General features: G+C 35.1%; 3 protein-coding genes across 5 annotated transcripts; 2 read left to right on the plus strand and 1 right to left on the minus strand.

Annotated features, from left to right (window-relative positions):
- The first annotated feature begins 5,689 nt into the window (after positions 1–5,689).
- LOC114167124 (mannan endo-1,4-beta-mannosidase 6-like) lies at positions 5,690–8,706 on the plus strand. 2 transcript variants are annotated; one of them, XM_028052087.2, is made up of 7 exons: positions 5,690–5,799; positions 6,405–6,458; positions 6,549–6,825; positions 6,979–7,173; positions 7,300–7,422; positions 7,540–7,751; positions 7,985–8,706. In XM_028052087.2, exons 1-7 carry the CDS (start codon positions 5,777–5,779, stop codon positions 8,412–8,414), a joined length of 1,314 nt encoding a protein of 437 aa, XP_027907888.1. In that variant the 5' UTR covers positions 5,690–5,776; the 3' UTR covers positions 8,415–8,706. The 2 variants fall into 2 exon arrangements, with proteins under 2 accessions (XP_027907888.1, XP_027907887.1); XM_028052086.2 differs by lacking the exon at positions 5,690–5,799 and having other exon boundaries at positions 6,180–6,458.
- Positions 8,631–12,023, minus strand: LOC114167123 (serine/threonine-protein kinase STN8, chloroplastic-like). 2 transcript variants are annotated; one of them, XM_028052085.2, is made up of 5 exons: positions 11,356–12,019; positions 10,682–10,855; positions 10,118–10,522; positions 9,497–9,860; positions 8,631–9,119 (listed from the first exon to the last, which is right to left on the minus strand). In XM_028052085.2, exons 1-4 carry the CDS (start codon positions 11,929–11,931, stop codon positions 9,510–9,512), a joined length of 1,506 nt encoding a protein of 501 aa, XP_027907886.1. In that variant the 5' UTR covers positions 11,932–12,019; the 3' UTR covers positions 8,631–9,119; positions 9,497–9,509. The 2 variants fall into 2 exon arrangements, with proteins under 2 accessions (XP_027907886.1, XP_085524285.1); XM_085668159.1 differs by lacking the exon at positions 8,631–9,119 and having other exon boundaries at positions 9,506–9,826; positions 11,356–12,023.
- Positions 12,024–13,319: 1,296 nt separating this feature from the next.
- Positions 13,320–20,289, plus strand: LOC114165921 (phospholipid-transporting ATPase 1-like). The gene is made up of 9 exons (XM_028050546.2): positions 13,320–13,478; positions 13,592–15,293; positions 15,884–16,235; positions 16,407–17,196; positions 17,344–17,467; positions 17,669–17,888; positions 18,344–18,802; positions 18,887–19,194; positions 19,910–20,289. Exons 2-8 carry the CDS (start codon positions 13,898–13,900, stop codon positions 19,083–19,085), a joined length of 3,540 nt encoding a protein of 1,179 aa, XP_027906347.1. The 5' UTR covers positions 13,320–13,478; positions 13,592–13,897; the 3' UTR covers positions 19,086–19,194; positions 19,910–20,289.
- The last annotated feature ends 2,825 nt before the right edge of the window (positions 20,290–23,114 follow it).

Here is a 23,114-nt window from a genome sequence, read left to right on the forward strand (position 1 = left end):
TAGTTTCTAGAAGCTAGGGTTAGATTTTTGTAGAGACATCCTTAGGTATCTTTTATTTGCTTAGAGGCCCCTAAACTCTTCTATATAAGGGGTGCTCCTAGACATGTAAAAGGGTTGAACATTTTGAAGTAAAAACACTCTTGTGTCTCAACCATTTCTGAGAGTTTCCTCCCTTGGGAGTGAATACTTCTAAGCCTTATCTTGCATAGCAAGTAGCGGCACACATCCACTCATCTTCAAGGTTGCCATGGCTTCTAGCCTAGCCTTGTAGTGGCGTGCTTCTCACATTTTTACCATTCCTTTCCTTTCCATTTTATGTTTTCTTCTTCCTTTAATTGTTCTTGGTTTTCTATGGTTTATGTGCTTTCCATTTCCTTTTTGTTTTGAATCAATCCATCATCTTCTTCTCTTGAGCTTTGTGAAAGGAACCTTCACATCTAGATAGCTTGCTATCTTAATGTCCAGTGGGGATTTCACTTAGCTTTCTTAATCAACTCACACCATATTCAATAATCTTAAAAAGGAACAAGATAATCCTTCATCATTTGGTATCTAGAGCTTTGGTTGTCCTTGAATATGGTGTTTTCATGTTCTAACCTTGTCTTGTGTAGCTATCTTTGAATGGTCCACATAAAAACAATGTTGGCAGAAACTGTTCACGATTTTAAAAGATTAAACTGCACCTGCTCAGTGGTCCAAAAATTACGTTCTGGATGTCAAAAGAAAGCTCTGTGAGTCTAGTTTTTAACAAAAAAAGAACCAATGCATTTGGAGTTCTGTGGAGAGAGTTATGATTGAAATAGTGAGCAAAGGTCAGAGCTGCCGAGATCACCGCGAATCAACGTTTTTCAGGTTATGTTGGGCAGTTTTGGCTACTGTTTTTGTTACTCTTCTTACTCCTAAAGGTGGTTGGATAACATGTCTTTTGATGCTTAGTCTTTGAGCCTCAAATCAATGAGTTTAAATGCATGATAGCTACATGTTTGTGTCTTTGTGTATGTCATGTTGAGTCTTTAAATGTGTCTAACTTTTGCTTGAGTCTCTTGTCATATGCTTCTTTGAATTTTCTTGTTCTTGTTTCTAAGTTTTTGAACTATTGCATGAGATCTATGCCTTGTGTTGTTGTATGCTCCTTGAAATTGATTTTGACCTAATTTTAAGGAACTAAGTGTTCAAGACACCCTAAAACATCATTCTCATCATTTTAAGTACCTAGTTTTGAAAAGAAAAAGTGTTTTCAAGACCAAAAACAGTTTGGCCGAGAGCTTTTACAATGCTTGGTGAATCCATTTGGCAATTTTTACTAGGTGTTATGCTACCAAATTTTATACTTGGATTTTGGGTGATATTGGCAAATTAGTTCCATGTTTTGACTTGGCTATGATCTTTCATGGTGTATGCATGATTTGAGGTATAATCTTGGCTTGTTCAAATGCTTTCCATAGAGTCCTTAAAAGTGCTTTTCATTGTTTTAGTCTTGTTAAAAGTTTTGTCTCAAACTTTTCTTCTTTAGAGTTTAACTTTCCTTGTTTTTGTGCTTTTCTTGCTTGTCACTAGGTGTTCTTTGTTTTGTCTTAGTAGTTTTCTTTTCTTGAAACTCTTGGGATGTTGTGGCCGAATTACTTGTATTACATTTGAAAGGTTTTGAACAAGTTTTGAAAAGTGTTTGCTTCACTCCTTTAGTGGATTTTGAGTGCTAGCCTTGCCTTGTTACTTTGGGAGAGTGATCTAAACACTTGGGTTACATTTTGGGTTGGATTTGGTCTCGGTTTTCATGTTGTCTAACCCCTAATCCATTTATTTTGTCTCGGATTTGAGTGTTTTTGTTGTAGGAATCATGGCAAGTTCATCAAATGCACCTACACCAAACAAAAACAATACATTGATGAGATTGCTTCGGGATTTGGAGTTGTCTAGGAAGGAGGCCTTTGAACAATTGAGAAAGGACAAGGAGCAAAGTGACCTAAGAATCCAAGAGCACATTCAAAGGCTTGAAGCAAAGGAGCAAGAAAGAGAGGCTAGGAAAAGAGGGCATTCTAGGCGCAAACCATCACAAGAGAAGCAAACTCCAAAGATTCCTAAGTTCAAAGGAGAAAATGACCCAAACATCTACATTGAGTGGGAACAAAAAGTGGACCAAATTTTTACCATTCATGTAGTTAGTCATCAAAAGCAAGTAGATTTGGTAGTCTTAGAGTTTGAGGATTATGCCATGACTTGGTGGCATCAATTATGTATGGACAATATTAACCAAGAGTCACTCGCGACTTCTTGGAGAGACCTTAAAAATTTGATGCGCGCTAGATTTGTTCCTTCCTACTATAGGAGGGAGACTCTTTTGAACCTCCAAAGGCTTCAACAAGGGTCCATGTATGTGGATGAATATTACAAGTTAATGGAGTCCATGCTTCTAAAAGTAGGACTCCAATTTGAAAGTGAAGAGGAAAAGGTAGCTAGATTTGTAAGTGGGTTAAGGAGGGACATACAAGATTTAGTAGAGTTATATGAGTACTCCTCTCTTGACAAAGTTTTACATTTGGCCATCAAAGTTGAAACTCAATTGCAAAAGAAAAAAGAGGCCAAGAGGAGTGGTTCATACAATGACTACTATTCTAGTACTTGGAAAGATAAAGAAAGAAAACATGATAAATCACCACTCAAGAGTTCCAAAGACCCACCTCCTAGGACTAATTCGTCTAGGCCTTCTAATGAAACTCCTAATTCTTCTCAAGGTACAAGGACAAGTTCTATAAAATGTTTTAAGTGTTTGGGATATGGGCACATAGCTTCAAATTGTCCCACCAAAAGAACCATGGCCTTAAACCTTAAAAAAGAAGTAGAGAGTGAACATTCTTCTCCCCCTTCCCCCAAAAGTACTTCTTCCCACACTTCTTCTTCAAGTGAAAGGATTAAACCCCTTGATGGTGGATTGTTAATGATAAGGCACCAACTAAGACAAGTTTCCAAGGAACTTGACCCTTCTCAAAGACAAAACATTTTTCATTCAAGGTGTCATATCAAAGACAAACTATGTCCCCTCCTCATAGATAATGGAAGTTGTGTAAATGTGGCTAGCACAAGGGTTGTGGACAAGTTTGGGTTGAAAACTATCCCTCATGCCAAGCCTTACAAGCTATCATGGCTTAAGAAAGAAGACATTAAAGTAACTCAACAAGTCCTCATTAACTTTTCAATTGGAAATTTTAAAGATGAGGTGTTATGTGATGTTGTGCCTATGGAAGAAACTCATATTTTGTTAGGTAGGCCATGGCAATTTGATAGAAAAGTCTTTTATGATGGCCATGCTAACACCTATGCTTTCTCCTTCCAAGGCAAGAAGTTCACACTCCTACCTCTCTCACCCAATCAAGCAAATGAGGACCAAAATAAAGTGAAAGATAAGAGAAAAAATGAAAAAGAAAAAGAGCAAGTTACCTCCAAAGTGTTACTTGCCTCTAAAAAAATATTTTCAAAGCAAGATGGACATCACCATTCTTTCTTCTCTTGCAAGGCTCAAAAGGAAGACCCAATGCGCAAGCATGAGAAGAAGAATGGTCTAGAAAAGAGGGATGGCCTAACCAAAGCTAGGGGTAGTACCCTTAGAAAAGATGGAACAAGAGCTCATAAAAGGGAGGCGCAAAACCTCCCCCAAATCAAGTCAAGCTCCATCTACAAAGGCTTAAAGAATTTGTGGTCAAATTCTCTCCAAGAAGGGGAGGATGATGAAGGATTGACCCCAACCAAGGATGAAGGTACATGCTTAAGAAGACTAAGCATGTTTAAAAAGGAAGTTCACTAATCCTTCATCCCTTTCATTTGTGTTTGTTATTTTTGATTCCCTAAGTTGACTTAGTTGAATCAACTTTAGTTGACTTGTTGACCTTTGACTAGGTTTGACTTGTTCACTATAGTTGACTTGACTTAAGCCAACATGCTAATCTATGTTTATTTGCTTTGTAGGTTAATTAGGAGTAAGAAAGCAATGCTAGGTGGCGCATGGTGATTGGGGAGCATAAATGATGTGGAGGAGAGAGTAAAGCAAAGGCATAAAGCATAAAGTAAAAGGCATGAAGCAAGTGTACCTATGTACCTTTGGTCTCCTTTGTTTTTAGCACACTTTGACCACTTTTTGGAGACATATGAGACACATTCTTTGTCTCCTTTTGTGCTAGAACGAAATTAGCCTTGCACACACCATAGTTAGCTCTTTTATCTCTCATTTTTGTAACCTTATTTGACCTAGTTTCTAGAAGCTAGGGTTAGGTTTTTGTAGAGACATCCTTAGGTATCTTTTATTTGCTTAGAGGCCCCTAAACTCTTCTATATAAGGGGTGCTCCTAGACATGTAAAAGGGTTGAACATTTTGAAGTAAAAACACTCTTGTGTCTCAACCATTTGTGAGAGTTTCCTCCCTTGGGAGTGAAACTTTTAAGCCTTATCTTGCATAGCAAGTGGCGGCACACATCCACTCATCTTCAAGGTTGTCATGGCTTCTAGCCTAGCCTTGTAGTGGCGTGCTTCTCACATTTTTACCATTTCTTTCCTTTCCATTTTATGTTTTCTTCTTCCTTTAATTGTTCTTGGTTTTCTATGGTTTATGTGCTTTCCATTTCCTTTTCATTTTGAATCAATCCATCATCTTCTTCTCTTGAGCTTTGTGAAAGGAACCTTCACATCTAGATAGCTTGTTATCTAGATAGCTTGCTATCTTAATGTCCAGTGGGGATTTCACTTAGCTTTCTTAATCAACTCACACCATATTCATTAATCTTCTAAAAAGGAACAACATAATCCTTCATCATTAACCTTCTTCATCAACCTTACAAAGAGGGAAAAACATTAGTGTCATCACAACAAACACCAACATGTTTTTTTTTCTCTCCTCTCTCAATCAATTCTCAATTCATAGTTGTGTAACTGTATAGAGTGATCATAAATAGTTATCATGTCTCGTGTTACTTAATTTTAGTAGTTGAGAAAGATAATAGTAATGAATAGTCATACAAATTTCAGAAAGTTTATGATAGAAATATAAGGTACGAGATAAGAGAGAATTTAAAAATATTTTACAGGAATAATAATTCTTAATTTGTAAACCTTCTTGAAGGAAATGCTGTTAAGATAAAAATTGTAAATTGTTACGATAGAAATATAAGAGATCAAAAAAGAATTTAAAAATATTTTATAATAATAATGATAATTCTTAATTTGTAAACTTTTTTTAAACTGCCCTGACCATATTAATTTGTCTTTCATTTATGAATGCAAATATAAAAATTAGATATCCATGAAACCTTATCTCCTTCATAACCAAAATGTCAAAATGTGTGCTTCATCGATTTTCTGGAACTGGTAGAGATAATTGGAATGTTGTTAGAGAAAAATGTCAATTATTTATGAATTTGGTGCAATTTTTAACAAAATTTAGAAAAGATGAGTAGATTTTTTGAAATTATGGAAATGAGTATGTATTACACTATCTTAAAATAAAAAAATCATATTGTGAAACACAATTTAAAAGACAACTATTGACAAGCTCAAACACTAACAATAGTCAAAAAAAGATGATGTTTGACTTTGGAGACAGTCATTAATTTATCTAATTACCATTCTCATAAAACATAAACATCATATGTTGCTGGTAAACTACAAATATCACATACAATGCTAGATGTGTCAGTCACAACCAATACCCTCTTCTTCTTCTGCCAATTGCCTCTTATCTTCATCTATCTTTTCCATTTTTTCTCCCTGTCAAGGGATCAATAGCAGGTACATGGACTCAACACACAGAAACAGGTATATGTGGTTTTCTCTTCAATTTTTCTTTTGAAAAAATTCTTCTGGTCAATATATACCTATCTGACCGAAACGATTCTGAAGACCTTAAGAAGATACAATTAGAACAAACTTGGTGGTGTTATACTTTGATATGTTTGTGTTGAGAAGTGACTGTACTATGATTTCTTAACTTTGATTTCTTTAAAGTTAAAATCAAACAAAATTTCATGTATTATGGTTTGTGGAGCCCACTTGACATGAGCGTACCTTGGGAGTTAGGACACACATTTTTTGCTACTTTACTCCTACCTGACTTTGCTATACATTGCTAAGCAATGGAAGAGAATATAATAGAATAGAAGCTTTTCTTGGCTTTAAAGCTAGAGCAGTGACATAACATGGTCTCTACTTGCACACCACTCTTCTGTCTTTGATCCACTCCTATGTAAGAAAATTTAAGATGATCACTTATATAATTTGGTCCCAAACATCATAAGACATCGTGCCTAGGTAACCAACTCTATGGAAACACACTTGAGATTTGGATTTGGCTTAAGTACAATTTCCTTGGTCCTTTTTCTGACTCTTACTACAAGTTTAAGCTCAACTGCATTTGATGTCAGTGAATATGAAGATGGGGAAAACCTTGATATAGCAGAGTCTATCTCAAGTTATGGGTATGTATTAGGAAACCCTTTTGTCAATTATTCATGTTACTCCTGTCCTTTTTAACTTTTTGTACTTAATTACATTTTTCTGGGGTTAAGAAATGAAATGGAAGACATGGAAGAAAATGAATGGCAGATGGTGCAAACCAAAGGAAACCAATTTGTGGTGAACGACCAACCTTTCTATGTGAATGGATTCAACACGTACTGGTTGATGGTATTTGCTGCGGATGAGTCCACCAGAGGAAAGGTCACTGAGGTGTTCAAACATGCATCCTCTGTGGGCATGACAGTTTGTAGGACTTGGGCCTTCAATGATGGCCAATGGCGTGCTCTTCAGGAATCTCCATCAGTTTACAATGAAGACGTGTTCAAGGTCAGTGCTTCTGATTTATCTGCTTTTCTATTTTCATTACTTTTTATGTACTACTAAAAACAGTAACCAATTTTTTCTTCACCATTGTATTATGGCTAGTACTTGTTAATGTTTTAAGTGATGATAGTGTCCATTTTATTGTTGGAACCACAGGCCTTGGATTTCGTGGTAAGTGAAGCAAAGAAATACAAAATTAGGCTCATATTATCACTGGTTAACAACTGGGAGGCTTACGGTGGCAAAGCACAGTATGTGAAGTGGGGCAATGCAGCTGGCCTTAACTTGACCTCTGATGATGCCTTTTTTTCACATCCAACTCTCAGAAGCTATTACAAGGCTCATGTTAAGGCATGTAGTTTGTTACAATCCAATAGATCAAGAACAACCTTTTTTAAAGCCTTTTTGTTATTTGCTGCAATGCTTAACAACCTAGTAAGTAACTAATATGGTTGAGTACTATTTTTCACTGTGTAGACGGTGCTCAATAGAGTTAATATATTCACAAATATCACTTACAAGGAAGATCCAACAATTTTTGCTTGGGAACTGATGAATGAACCTCGGTGCAACTCAGACTCCTCAGGTGATGTGTTACAGGTTTGCCCTGGTCCTGTGGAACTATTCTTTCAGTTTGTAGTATCATAAAATCATTGCTTTCAATTAATCAGTTCCTTCCATGATATCACATTTTGTGCTCAACTGAATACATTGTAGGATTGGATAAAAGAAATGTCATTCTATGTGAAAAGCATTGATACAAAACATCTGGTGGAGATTGGACTCGAAGGATTTTATGGCCCCTCAACACCTCAGAGATATCAGTTAAACCCAAATGCATATGCTCACCAGGTTGGAACTGATTTTATCAGGAACCACCAGGTTCTAGGTGTTGACTTCGCTTCTGTTCACATATATCCAGACTCTTGGTAAGTTACTAAGTTTATTCAATAATGACTTTTACTGTAGTATGTATAGTATCATAAAACTGAACTGCTGCAAACTTTTAGTATTCATCTTTATCAAAATCATGTTCAAGTGCTTATAAAATACATTAATGTACTATGCCATAAGTGTCTTCTTTGTTTTACCATTCATCTGCTTATCTGAAATCCAACATGAGTGGAGAGTTTCTGACTACGAATTGATTACCTTGCCAAAGGATTTCACAATCAATTGCTGATTCCCACCTCCCATTTATAAAGTCTTGGATGGAAGCGCACATAGAGGATGCTGAGAAGTATCTTGGAATGCCGGTTGTTTTTGGTGAGTTTGGTGTGTCTGCAAAAGCTCCTGGCTTCAATTCATCATACAGAGACAACCTTATAAACACTGTGTACAAGACAATCCTAAACTCTACCAAGAAAGGAGGTAGTGGAGCTGGAAGCCTTGTGTGGCAGCTCTTTCCTGATGGAACAGATTACATGGATGATGGGTATGCAATTGTTCTCTCAAAATCACCTTCCACATCAAGCATTGTATCCCTTCAATCCACAAGGCTAGCCCTTTTCAATTCCTTGTGTTCTACAAAATGCCGTTGGGGCTGTAGGAAGCGAAATGTGTTGGAAACAGTGCTCTATCATGACCTCTAATACCATATGTGGAAAGTTGCAAACTTCTGCTATGTAAAAAGCCTGTCTCTGGTGCATCCAAGATAATAGTTTCAGTATGAAAATGATACTACAGAGAAAAGTGAAGAGAAGAGATAAATATGGGTATGCAGCATACCATTCTGTTTGTAATGATGCCAATAGTTATACTTTGTATGTTCTGACAGTTGTGTGGCAATTTGTAAAATAAGCTAGTAATTTTGGTGTGAAGAACTATGTTATTATATCAGTGACAACTCTTGAAAGCAACAAGAAGCACAGTTTCGTACAAGAATACTATTCATATGATAGAACTATACGGAATGGAACTAAATACATAATATCATCCTGGATGTAAGTAAGTAATTTCATCTGGTAAGTGTCAATAGAATGCAGCTCTACTTTGTTGAATGTCCTGATTCAACCAATCTTCACGCATTCACCTTTTGTAGAAAGAAACCATAGGAGATAACTGATCAAGCTCGTACAACCACTATGTGATCCTGTTGATATTGTTGTCACATACGTAACATGAAAGGCATAAATGTACACTGCAGCAATAATTTTTCCCTCTGTATGCTTTGATGTACTGAGGCTTAAAAAAAAGTGGAACAAAATCTTATAATTGATGGTGTTCAATCACATGTTTTGTTGGCTGGTTGGCTGTGGTACACCTCTGAATTCAAATGTCTCCTCCTCCTCCTCCTCCTGATAGAAATAAATGTCTTAATATGATAATATTACCTCAGAGAACTTCAATCAAAAGTGATATGATTCAAAGAACAAACAAATGAGTGAACTGTCCTGTCATATTACCAGTAACCCAAAAACTAAAGAAACTTGTTTGTACACTGAGAAAGTAAATTATCTATCATCTGTGATTTTCTTTCATTCTAAATTATCTTGCTTGGTTTCTAGCTAAGGAAACAGCAGATAACTCTAGATAGATACAGTTTCAGAAGAAAACATGGGCGCCAGCATAAGGAAACAGAAATGTTATCAGATCAAACTTGACTATACAAATCTGAAAGATAACCAGTGATTAAACAAAATGACTGAATTAAAAAATGAAACAGTATACCCACATTGCTATGCAGCTCAATTTCTGCTTAAGCTTAGTTTTGAAAGTACTGCAGCTGCTTGATCACCACCCAGAAGAAAATAAGGATGTCTAAGAGCTGCAGCAGCAGATAAACGTCCTCTTCTCAGGGAACCTCTCTCAGATACAAGCCTTGTAGCTAAGTCCCACCCTCTACCAGATTCACCATCTAGAATTTGGAAGTCAGGCCGGCTGCGAGTATAGTCCCTCCATTTTTTCAGATCATATCCACAGTTTTTTAGTTCCAAGTTGAAATTCTTCAAAGCAGCAGAAGACCTTAAGGATGGTATTGCCATTTGAAGGAGTACAATCCCAGCTGAATACATATCAAACAAATCAGGGCTGTTTAACTGCAACAATAATCACATAACGCCACTTTAGCACTTCCTCAGCAAAACAAATGTGTGGAATAAACCAGATGTGACCAAGATATTAACAAATCTTTCAATTAATGTTCCTAAATTAGAAGATTCTATTTTTAATTCACAGAACAATTCTATTTTTGTGAACTGATCTTAGCCAACATGCTGCTTTAACAGACCTGACAAAATCGGTGATGCATACTGAAGAACCATATTTTGACTGCATGAACTCGGTGAAGTTATACCTGCCAAAGGATTGGAGAAAGGAAAGCAGCAATTGGTGCTGGTGGTGGACTTGGTGTTTCTTCTGGGAGTACATATAATTCTGGGGGGCAGTAGTCAGGATCCAAAAGGGTACGGTTCGGAACATAATTCTTTCCAATCCGCAAGTCTGTTGCTGCACCAAAATCAATGAGTTTAATCTGGCCTCGTTTAGTGACCACTATGTTGGCTGGCTTTACATCCCTGTGAACAATGCCAGTATCATGAATTTTCCTCAGAGATGTTATGATCTGGCGCATTATTTGTTTGATGATCAATGCATTTCGTTTTGAAGAGTCAACACCTTGCAGAACACGTCCAAACATCACAGATTCTAAGTTTGAAGGAAAGTTTCTGTCCTTCATGTAATCACCAAGAGTGCGATCCCCCTGTGAAATGAAATAAGCAACCTTCCAATTAGTTAAGGGGGAGGACTGAATGAGACTAACATGGAAAAAAATTTTTTTATAAAACTGCTGATAGTTAAATAGGCATGATTAGTTCATCTAAGGCTATTGTTTATGCAATAGAAAAACAAGCTAGAGCACCTCAAACTTCCAAACAAGCCATTTTCCACCTTTTGTAAACTGTGAATTTGTTTGATCAGCTACAAAACTTCCAAGAAAGTCAGCACATGTTTCAGGAGCTGCCCTAGATAGCCTGTAATTGAACCACTCCTCATAATCACCAAACTCCGCAGCGCCTTTAATTTCGACCTTAACCTGCACATCTCATTAGTCAGATGCAAAATACCTCTTGTAGACTACATAGTCTAAAAGCAGAAAATGGATGTTCAGCAAATCAAGTATCCAATTTACTGGTTTAAACATTTGAATTGTACATCTTCCTTCTCTTGATCAGAAAACAAGAATTTATAATACAGAAAAAAGACAGAATGATTGAGGAATCCTAATGATCAAAGGGTTGGTGAACTGCAACATTCAAGTATCATCCAGACATCAAATCAAAGAACAAAACCACACAACTAAAAGTAAGGTTTTTCCAATATCTCCATATCAATTCAATGCAGGAATTTCAACCCAGAATTGGAATGTCAACTCAATATTCTGCATAATAAAGGGATGTGTTAAGAAACAGTACAATCTACCAAAGGTAAAGCTCTATCTAAGTTCGTGCATAGAACAAACATACAAACAAACAAACAAACACCAACATAAGATCACTGTTCTTTCCTTCCTTAAAGAAGTTCCAACAACAATACCTTTTTAAGAATGACTTTATCCTTAGACTTGGCTTCCACCTGCGTTGTCTTGCCTCTCCCCCTCTTCTGCACAACATCAACACTCCCATTACTCCCATTCCCATTCTTCGGAACCAAAACACCCGAATAGACAACACCAAAAGACCCTTCACCAAGCTTTTCTCCGACCACAAAGTCACTCCTCTTCAAGTTCCTCCTTCCAACCAAACTGTCCAACCCCAGTTGAAGAGGGGCCAAAAGGTATGCATCAATGGCACCAACAAGCACACCTGGCCTCGCAGTCAGATAAATCCACGTCAACCCACCAAACACCAGAACCACCCACTTCTGCACATCAGATAACCCTTCAGTCACTCTTTCAATCTGCACTATTCCCGATTGGATACTTTCAAACTGCTCCATGCCAACACTGTTCTCCACCAACCTTTTGGCCACATCACCAAACACTGCATGGCACTTTGCAGAATTGCTCTTCAAACGGTGGAAGTAGCAGTTGGTGAGCTTCATGGGAGAGGCCATTTGGCTGTGTTTGAGCGTGGAAGTTGCAGTTGGAGTTGGAGGGAGCAGAGAAGCCATTGGATGATGATGCTTCTCAGATCAGAGGCACCACTTTTGCCACTTCTTCTTCTTCTTCTTCCTCACTTTATCCATTGCTTCTCTTGGTCCAAATTTAAGGCCACATCTATCATACTTGGAACCACAGAAAAATATTAAACACGTGTAACACTTCATTTAGATTTATGGAAAATCATTTTTTTAAACTTGTTTTAATAAAATTTATGCACAAATTTATTGAAATAATTTATTTATGTCATCATAAATTTAGTAAAAAGTAGTATATATACATTTGTTTAAATTCACTCTGAAATTTATCATATTTGAAAGTAAAATGTGTTTAGTTCCTCTATCTTTTGCTTAAAATTATTTTTACCTTTTATCATTTCTCTTAAATATTATCTTTGAATTTTTTTTAATGATGAATTTTATTCCTCACTCCGTGATCTTAAATTCTACACAATCAAAATACATTTGCCGACCATAAAAAAATTAAGTGACAAAAACATCATTTTTAAAATATATTATTTTCTTTACTCTCTCTTTAAGGACTTCTTTTAGAATTAAAGTATAAATGTCCAACTGCACTTTAATTAAAATTCTTTATAATAATATAAACATTAATGAATAATTCGTTTTGATTTTATCATGTAATGTTTCAAACAAACTTCATACTTACCACATAGATGTATTCTTGCTTAAGCAAGAATGTACTTTTTCTTACTTGGAACATGTCCTACTATATATTGTTTATAAAAATATAACTAAAATTAATTATTAATATCATTTAAAATAATGAATAATTAAAAAATATTTTCTTGAATAAAAAAATAAAAAAATATTTTTGTTTGAATGTTGTAGCAGTGTGGTTTGGTGGTTCGCCGCTTCTTTCTCGATTGCCAACTTTAATCTTACAATTTATTTATTATTATCATTTTAATTATTACATTACTGTATTATTATCACTAGTGTAAACACAGGCGCTATCACGCCTGTGTGTACGCATTTTTTGAATTATATTAATAATTGATGATATTGTAATGTTATTAATTTAATAAACAAAATAAAAGTATATTTATAAAAAATAAAATAAAATGTACGGAGAAAATAAGAGAAAAATAACTGTTGATGAATAGTAAGAGAAAAAAAGAAAAAGGAGATAAGTAAATAATTTTATAAAAACTTGTAAAAGTAACCGTTAATTTTTAAAAATTTAATAAATAATTAAATTATAAAGGGTAAAGTTGGAATTATGAAATGTGGACACAAAAGAGGGAATCCCCTTTATATATAGTTATAGATATTATTATTAATTATTATTTTTATCATTATTATTGTTTATATTTGTTAATTTGTTATTACATTTTTATACTATTCGTTGTTTAAGTTATTGTCTTCATCTAACGGTTTTCTTTAGCCGTTCCGTTCCATTCCATTCCGCGGGGAAATTCTCCCCGCATTACCATTTCATTTGCATTTGCATTCTCATTACATCAAGTCTTCATTTTCACCTCGACCCAATCCCTTTCCTCTTCTCCTCAATAGCACACTGTGTTTATTTCTTCCAGGTCGGGTTAGGGTTGTTCCTTTCTGTGTTGGTTTCTACATTTCTTCGTTTATATGCTTACTGTTTGATTGTTGTTGTCATCATTCAATTGAATTGTTGTTGTTGTTGCAACAGGAGGGGGAGGGGGAGGAACAATCGCCGACATGAATGCAATTTGCAGTGCAATGAAAATGACATGATTTTGCCACCAATGTGGGCTTGAAGGCCCATCACGTTGCGTCATTTGTTTAATTTTTGCTATTTGGTTGATTTTCAGATTGCAAGCAAGACGAGAAGAGACAAGAAGAGGGTTTGTTGTTGATATTATTCTATTTTGAATCTGATTGGAATTGTATAGCCTTTTGTTCAGGGATTGGCTTGCCAATGTACTGAACAAGTTTTGAATTTGAGCGCACCACGTTAGGGGGGGTCGTGGATTCTATGGAACATAATGCCTCAAACATTCCCCCCTCTGAAACTTCCCATTCTCGCCGCAATAGGGTTCGTCCCAAAAGCAGCGTGCAATTTGATGATAAAACCGTCTTACATGATGACAATGCCAACGTCATCTATGTTAATGATCCCACCAAGACTAATGAAAAGTATGAGTTTTGTGGGAATGACATCCGAACCAGCAGATACACTCTTATCAACTTCTTGCCCAAGAATTTGTTCATCCAGTTCCACAGGGTTGCTTATCTCTATTTCCTTGCCATTGCTGCCCTGAATCAGCTTCCTCCACTAGCTGTTTTCGGCCGAACCGTGTCCCTTTTCCCCCTATTGTTTGTGCTTTGCGTCACTGCTGTCAAGGATGCTTATGAGGATTGGCGCCGGCACAGGTCAGATTGCTATGAGAACAATCGTGAGTGTCTTGTTCTTCAATCGGCTCAGTTCCGTTCCAAGAGATGGAAAAATGTGCAGGCCGGTGATGTGATTAAAATCATAGCCGATGAGATGATTCCTGCTGACATGGTCTTGCTGGGGACAAGCGATCCTAGTGGGGTTGCTTATATTCAGACTATGAATTTGGATGGTGAATCGAATTTGAAGACACGGTTTGCCAAGCAAGAAACAGTTTCAGCGTTGTTGCAAGATGCTTGTGCTGTCTCTGGAGTTATTAGATGTGAACCACCTAATCGGAATATATATGAGTTCACGGCCACCATGGAGTTCAATGACCATAAGATTCCTCTTAACCAGTCAAACATTGTACTGCGTGGTTGCGTGCTGAAGAACACGGATTGGGTAATTGGTGTTGTGGTCTATGCAGGACAGCAAACAAAAGCAATGTTGAACAGTGCAGCTTCCCCTTCCAAGAGAAGCAAACTGGAAAGTTACATGAACAGAGAAACTTTGTGGTTGTCAGTTTTTCTTTTTATCATGTGCGCAGTTGTTGCCCTTGGGATGGGTCTCTGGCTGGTACGCCATGCCCACGAGCTTGATACCTTGCCTTACTACAGAAAAAAATTCTTCAACAAAGGGCCAAATGAGGGAAGGAAATACAGGTACTATGGGATAACAATGGAAACATTCTTCTCCTTTTTGAGCTCTATTATTGTGTTTCAGATAATGATACCAATATCTCTATATATCACAATGGAGTTAGTTCGATTGGGTCAGTCATACTTCATGGTAGAGGACAGAGATATGTATGATTCTAAATCTGAATCAAGGTTCCAGTGTAGATCATTAAATATAAATGAAGATTTGGGTCAAATACGCTACGTGTTTTCTGACAAGACAGGAACTCTAACAGAAAACAAAATGGAGTTTCAGAGAGCCAGTATACATGGAAAGAGCTACGGGAGCTCCTTGCATACAGATGATAAAAGTACAGGTATTTTTTTTTTCTTTATTTGAGCTTCACTTGAGGTCATTATGTAATTCCAGTTTGCTTAAAGGTGTGGAGCGATGCTTTTATCTCTGTCATGCTGATATAATTTGAAATTTGCTGAAAAGCTTTATGTGTGTTGCACTGAGATCATTAGAAAAATTTGGTTTTCATAGAAGTTTCAGTGGTGCGCTAGTTTTGATATTTTTGGTATATGACAATGAGTGCTTTACTGGTGCCAGTAAAATACACCTCCATTTCCCAGTAGCACGATGTTCTCTTGGGCTTTCATTTCTATTTGTTTACCTAAATAAATCCTGGGATTGACTTGTGGGATATGTTTCATTCATATCTATAGATCTGTATATATGTAAGACTTACTTTCTGTCTCGAAATTTCCGCCTCATCTTAGACTTGTTTGATGAAATGTCCGTACCCTTAATAAAAATTTTCTATCATCCACCATTTGATTATGTTGTATGTTTTAGCTGAATGACTACTTGATTTCTCATTAGAATCATCTAAAAGCTTATTATGCAATGAAAATTTGATGCTGAATATGTGTATCACAAACCAATTTTGGCAATGTTTTGCAGAAGCAGCAGCAGCCAACAACAGTAAACGAAAATGGAAACTCAAATCTGAAACTGCTGTTGATTCTGAACTAATGACATTGTTGCGGAAAGACTCAAATTTAGATGAAAGAATTGTTGCTCATGAGTTTTTCCTCACATTGGCTGCTTGTAATACTGTGATCCCCATTATCAGTAGTGGTAAAGTTTCCAGTGGTGGAAAAGATGAACCAAATCATGACATAGAAGGTATTGATTACCAGGGAGAGTCTCCTGATGAACAAGCTCTAGTTTCAGCTGCATCTGCATATGGATATACTCTATTTGAGCGAACATCTGGAAATGTTGTTATTGATGTAAATGGTGAGAAACTCAGGTAAATAGCGACCTCCATTTGGTGTGAGACTATATGTTTTACTTTCCAAAATGTTTTTGGGCTTTTGTATTTAATGAAATTGACTTATATTTACATTGCATTTACAAGTGCAGCCTTTTATGTTTTGTGTGGTTTATATTCAGTTAATCATTTCTGTGTGCATTATTATAGGTTGGATGTATTGGGCCTGCATGAGTTTGATAGTGTGCGAAAGAGGATGTCAGTTATTCTTCGGTTTCCTGATAATGTTGTTAAGGTGTTGGTTAAAGGCGCTGACACTTCAATGTTAAGCATTTTAGCTCCTGCCACTGAAGGAAACAATGGAATACAGTATGAAACTCAGAGTCATTTAAGTGAATATTCTATGGAAGGTTTACGAACTCTTGTAGTTGGCTCCAGGGATCTTTCAGATGCTGAATTTGTGGAGTGGCAAAACATGTATGAAGATGCAAGCACTTCATTGACTGATCGAGCTGCAAAACTACGTCAAACAGCGGCTCTAATAGAATGCAACCTAAAGCTTCTCGGAGCAACTGGAATTGAGGACAAGCTGCAGGAGGGTGTGCCAGAAGCCATTGAGTCCATGCGGCAAGCTGGAATAAAGGTCTGGGTTCTTACTGGTGATAAGCAGGAGACTGCAATTTCAATTGGTCTTTCTTGTAAACTTCTGAGTAGAGACATGCAGCAGATAATTATAAATGGCACTTCAGAGGTTGAGTGCAGAAAGCTCTTGACTGATGCTATAGCTAAGTATGGGTTGAAATCTTCAAGTAGAGAACATCAGAATCTGAAGTGCAAAACTGATTCTAGACACGGTTGCCCTGATATTCACAATGATACAAAATCATTGGGCTTGCTCAAGTCAAATGCAGGAAAGAAAGAAGGAACTACTGCTCCATCGGCACTCATAATTGATGGAACCAGTTTAGTTTATATTTTGGAGAAGGAACTGGAGTCAGAGGCAAGATTAACCTTGCTCACTTGAAATTTTCATTGGGAATATTTACATATATTGGAAAACTGAAGCTTAATTTATTTAAGTGTTGTTTGTGTTGGTATCAATAATTTCATGGCAAATATTTACTGTTTTCCCTTTTCCTTTCTACAGCTTTTCAAACTTGCAACTTCCTGTAGCGTTGTGCTATGCTGCCGCGTTGCACCCTTGCAGAAAGCAGGAATTGTTGATCTGATAAAGAGCCGCACAGATGATCTGACATTAGCTATTGGTGATGGTAAGTTCTTCATAATGATATGAAATTAGTATACTTTACATTTGTACTTTCTTGGGCTGCCTGAGTGATGGTTAATAGTTGAGGTCATCAAGATTCTTTTGCATGTAACTTGTTATTTGTATGATCAGATGCATTTTTAAATGAAGATTTTCAGTATCTAACTTATGACCTCTTCTGTTTGTGTTTTACTACATTGGACAGGGGCAAATGATGTGTCGATGATCCAAATGGCAGATGTTGGTGTTGGAATATGTGGGCAGGAAGGACGCCAAGCTGTGATGGCATCAGACTTTGCCATGGCACAATTCCAGTTCTTGAAAAGATTGCTTCTGGTTCACGGACACTGGAATTATCAGCGTATTGGTTATCTTGTTCTGTACAACTTTTACCGCAATGCTGTCTTTGTGTTGATGCTATTCTGGTATATATAGCTTTCTTTTCATACTGCTCGTTGACTTCCACTTATTTGTTTAGTCTTTCTTTTAACTTGTTGATTCATTCCTGTGCTCAGCATATATATGTATATATGTATATATATATATATACACACTATTTTTTTCTTTTCTTTTTCTGTTATCTGCTCTTTAAATATTTTAGGCATGAAATTGAACTTGAAAATTGTCATTTTCATTATTTTTCCTACATCAACTATGAAAAGGAATTTATCCATGTAGTATGTTAACATTTGTCAATGAAGTTGCCCGTTAAGAACAGTCTGCTTCTGGCTGTATGCTATGCTATCCATGTTCAAATTTGTAATATATTGGAGGATGTATTGTCAATTCTTGGGCTTGGTGGTAGAAGTCATTTAGTTTTACATAATGAGATTTTATAAAACTTTTATTAATTCTATCACGGTGTCTTCCTTGTCCGTAGGTATATATTATGCACTGCTTTTTCTACAACTTCTGCATTGACAGAGTGGAGTAGTGTACTTTATTCTGTTATATACACATCGATCCCCACTATCATTGTTGGTGTGTTGGACAAAGACTTGAATCATAGTACACTCTTGCAGTATCCAAAATTATATGGTACAGGTCACAGGCATGAGGCTTACAATTTGCAATTATTTTGGATTACAATGATTGACACACTATGGCAGAGTCTTGCTCTCTTCTACATTCCCGTATTGATCTATAAGGACAGCACAATTGATATATGGAGCATGGGCAGTTTATGGACAATTTCAGTTGTTATCCTTGTAAATGTACACCTGGCTATGGATATTAACCAGTGGGTAGTGGTTAGTCATGTTGCTGTATGGGGATCAATAATCATTACATATGGCTGCGTGGTGATATTGGATTCTATACCTGCCTTTCCCAATTATGGGTTAGTCACAGTCTTCCTATTAGCATACTATATTTTAGATTAGTACTGTGGGATATATAGCTAATGTGCCTCTAATTATTTCAGGACTATTCATCATTTGGCAATTTCCCCTACATATTGGATGACAATTTTTCTCATCATAATCGTGGCATTGCTACCTCGCTTTTCTTGCAAAGCTTTTTATCAAGTCTTTTGTCCTTCAGATATCCAGATAGCCAGAGAAGCTGAGACAATGAGAAAACAGCATGATAATTTGCAATCAAAGTGCCCAGTTTCCAAATAACTTGAGTTACTATCAATCTTGTAGAAACTAGAGAATCTCATTGGAATGGTTTCCACTGTATTTGTCCATCAATTGCATTCTTGTGGCAGTTGGCTGTACAAGTGACCAGGCAAGTGTATGCTTTCTCTGTTTAATCCAAAACATATTTTTAATGGTGTTCCTTTATTGTTATCTATTGATATTTTATTTAATTTCATTGAACGCAGTGTGGTTTTCAAAAGCTGAGAGTGAATTTAATAGTTTAATAATAGTCCAAAACCTATCTTAGAATAAGTAGTTAAGAGAGACGGAGATCTCTCAATGGTTTATGATAACCTTTTCTCCCTAATGACGAAATAGCAATCCTGTTACTCATAGATTTTATAGAATTTAGAAGTCCCATGGCCTTGATTGTATCTACAAATATCGGATCTTTGTTCCAGGGAGGATTGATTCTTATAGTTATTTAGGTACTGCTCCTTCAGGAGCTAATACTCAAAGGAGTAAAAATATAAGGACCGATGTTTACATTTGCCAACTCCTTGGGTCCTCATGGGTTTAGCAAACAGTTGAGGAAACATGTATACAGTTTATGCTTTGTAACTGACAAACGAGTTAAAAGCTCACCATTGAATGTCACCAATTGGTATTTTCTACTGCGTTATTTTCAAGTGACTTTTATGGTTATTGTAACAGAATATATATGCATGCATATATGTACATATTTGAAGATGGAAAAATGTTGTGCTGACCCTTCTATTACAGAAATAAAACAAGCTTGCTCTTGTCAAGTGTTTAGGTCCGTTTGTACTTGGCCCTAATCTTTTGTGATGTCAATTCTTCAGATGAATAGCATCAGCAAATTGCAACAACTCAAAACAGGTTCTCATCCTGCACAGTAATGTCTTGGGGAATCACATATGAAGCCTAGTTTAGTAAATGCATCAGATAATGAAGGTAAAAAGGAGAGGGAGAATGAAAGAGGTGTTAAAGAGATACTCAGCAATTGGTTGTGGATGAAATTTGAAAAATGGGGCATTGGCATCATGATCATGATCCACTGGTCTTGTTTGAAAGGATGGTTACTGTACAGAGCAACCAGATGTACAATAGTTATGTAAAAATGAAGCTTGTATTATCCTTATCATCCCCCTTTTTGAAACGGGAAAGAAAAAGATAAACTGTCTCAACAAAAGATGAAATAAAATAATGCAATTTTCTGCAATCCATACAGTCCCTTTGTACAGTTTATAAGTCAAACAACAGTCAACCCTGCAAAATGCTTGAACTAAGGCTGCAAGAGGCACCTGAGATAGAAATGGTGCAGAAAAAAAAAAGTCTCACTCTTTGTTCTGGAACTGAGCTACACTGAAAACACCAAGCAAATTCATTTATTTTGTTTACATTCTGATGCAACACTTCTAACAAAACTAACTTAAACTTTATAATAAATGTTTAATCATAGATCTAGAAGAAGCATGTACAGATATGGTTCCAAACAATAAGCTCAAACTTTTTCTAATCTTTTTAGTGCTAAGTAACTTTTGCATTCTCAATTGTGAGTCTGTGGTAGTTTTTCAAACTATAAATTCAAATCTGTCGGTATATAAATCCAAGATTAACCGGTAACCAGTGCCGAACAGTAGTTATAATTCAAAATTGAAAGCTTTGATTAAAAAACATCATTATTTCATTTTAGAAATTCATAATAGAAAGTTTTTATAAAAAAAAAAAACTTAAAATGCTCTGTAAGAACGAAGTTTGGTTAGAAAACTTCTATTCGAAATTTATCAGAACTTAGATTACTTAAAAGTCTAAAGTTTTAAATTCCACAAAAAAAAAAAAGAATTTAAAAATTCTCGTAATTTTTTTTTTCATTGTTATATCTCTCTTTCTTTTTCCTCTTTAGCTTTAATGTGTCAAAGTAATCATTCTTGTATGAGAAAAGATGGGTTAGGAAATTTATAAAGGAGCTGACAACAACATTCCGCACAACCCGGAAGGGTAACATCGTCCTTTCAGACCCAAACATAGTCACTGTAACACTCTCATGTTACATGTCTCTTAACGTCATCATATGACACAATCACAGTGACATCACTCAACAATCTTCACACACGTGGCACATCCTAAGCCGTCAATTGTTACGTGGGTCTCAGAGTTTCGTTATTAAACACCTAGTGGTTCTTTATTCTTTATTTAATGTGGGCACACATGCACCAAAATTCATTCATATAATAATAATAATTTAATGATTATTTAAATGAAGGGTTGAGAATAAATAAATAATTGCTAACATGATGAGCAAATTTTGCAAATTTAAATGCGTAGATCAGTTCACTGTTTCTGGTCCAATTTCTAACACCTCTCTCTTTGTCACTATGCCAACAATCAACAATATATTTGTTTATCAAGAAATGAATGTGAAAGAAATAAATAATACAAAATACAAAACGTGGGTGAAAAATATATTTATGGATATTTATATACGAATCACTTTACTCCTAACATCTCAATCTCTACATCTACATAGTAAGTCACCTTAGATAAATGTTTAAATACCATAACAACTTAAACACTTGGATAGAATTTGTTAAAATATTATAAAAAATAATATCATAATTATTATTACAATAAGTAAAGGTGAAATACAATAAATGAATGGTATTCATGTATAAATGACAGTGAGAAGATGAAAAAGTTCGATACCATTTTTAAGTGAGAAACTTTTAAGGTAATTTATCCTAAATCTTTAATATAATTGTTATTCGAGGGTCAATTATGATATTTTACGATAATGTAATTGAAATTTTAGTTGTTTATAATTCAAATAATTTGAAGAGAGGAAGATAATAATATATATATATATATATATATATATATATATATATATATATATATATATATATATATATATTATTCGATTTGGTTTATATCTACAAAATTCATATATATTTTTTAAGGTCTTTTTCTTATCATAATTTTGATTATATTTTTTTTATGGTTACGGTCAAATTATATGTTAACAATTTTAGTGAATAAAATAGATTTTAAATTTCATTACTTTTATTCATTTTTAATATTTTTATTTGTTATTTATTTTTTTTATTTAATAAAAAATTATTCTCAAGTTTTTAATTGCATAAGTCATTCATTTATTAAGTAATATAAAATTTATCTTCTTTTAGTCTTTTTTATTCTTAATATTTGTTTTATTTAAAAAATAAATATTTTGCTAAAACAACTTTCTTTATCTCAATGTTCAATTATTATGATATTTGGAAAGCTTCTCATATCTTCATGGAATTTTTTATATCATACCTAATTATATTTTTTTTTATTGTGCGATTTTCTTTAATTGTGTATCAAATATTTTTTTTTTAAATATTTTTATTTGTTGTTGATGATTTTTCATATAATTTTTTTTTATTTTCTTATTCTTTTTCATTAATGTAACTTTACCATAAAAATGTTTTATTTATTATAATATAATAATATTTTATGACTAATAAAGATATGCAACGTTGAAGAGTTAAAGGGTCAAAGAGTAAAAAATCATAATGAGACGGTTTCCGGAAGAGAAAGGAAAAAGATAGGAAAAAAGGTGGTTAAAAAGGGGACTGATGATGTTTTTTTTCTGACGGGGACGATTTAGAATATATGATGAATAGTAAAATATCTTAAACTATCAATAAGAGACTTCTTTATAGTTCAATTTGTCCACTGTCATCTTGATAAATAAGTTTTTCCAACATCAGGGGGAAAAGAAAATAATTGGAAAAAGATTTTGGTTGAAATGAATTATCATTATCTCGTACTGATTCTCGTACAAAAGAATGTGAATTGAAAGTTCAAAAGATAATTCATTTACTAACAAAAAAAGGATAACTAAGTTATATATATCAATTGATATTAATTTATAGCACCCTGAAGCATGGTAGGCCTGTTGGTTGAAAAGTGTGGTAGACCTATTGGTTCCAAAGATTAAAAAAAAAAAACTCTTGAATGAGAATAGGGGTTAAAATACAAGATGGCCTAATGGAAAAGGTA

Source organism: Vigna unguiculata, chromosome 10 (assembly GCF_037176805.1).
Source record: "Vigna unguiculata cultivar grain cowpea cultivar isolate G323 ecotype 2 chromosome 10, ASM3717680v1, whole genome shotgun sequence".
Classification (NCBI taxonomy): Eukaryota; Viridiplantae; Streptophyta; class Magnoliopsida; order Fabales; family Fabaceae; genus Vigna; species Vigna unguiculata.

Bases quoted from the DNA above. Each gene is read 5' to 3' on its own strand.
- LOC114165921 (XM_028050546.2), top strand. From the start codon at position 13,898: ATGGAACATAATGCCTCAAACATTCCCCCCTCTGAAACTTCCCATTCT. The intron at 16,236-16,406 runs GTAAATAGCGAC...GCATTATTATAG, and splicing joins GTAAATGGTGAGAAACTCAG to GTTGGATGTATTGGGCCTGC. The intron at 17,889-18,343 runs GTATATATAGCT...CCTTGTCCGTAG, and splicing joins TTTGTGTTGATGCTATTCTG to GTATATATTATGCACTGCTT.
- LOC114167124 (XM_028052086.2), top strand. From the start codon at position 6,304: ATGGAAACACACTTGAGATTTGGATTTGGCTTAAGTACAATTTCCTTG. The intron at 7,174-7,299 runs GCATGTAGTTTG...TTCACTGTGTAG, and splicing joins ATTACAAGGCTCATGTTAAG to ACGGTGCTCAATAGAGTTAA. The intron at 7,423-7,539 runs GTTTGCCCTGGT...AATACATTGTAG, and splicing joins CCTCAGGTGATGTGTTACAG to GATTGGATAAAAGAAATGTC.
- LOC114167123 (XM_028052085.2), bottom strand. From the start codon at position 11,931: ATGGCTTCTCTGCTCCCTCCAACTCCAACTGCAACTTCCACGCTCAAA. The intron at 10,523-10,681 runs GTGCTCTAGCTT...TTCATTTCACAG, and splicing joins GGCTTGTTTGGAAGTTTGAG to GGGGATCGCACTCTTGGTGA. The intron at 9,861-10,117 runs GTATAACTTCAC...TTATTGTTGCAG, and splicing joins TTTCTCCAATCCTTTGGCAG to TTAAACAGCCCTGATTTGTT.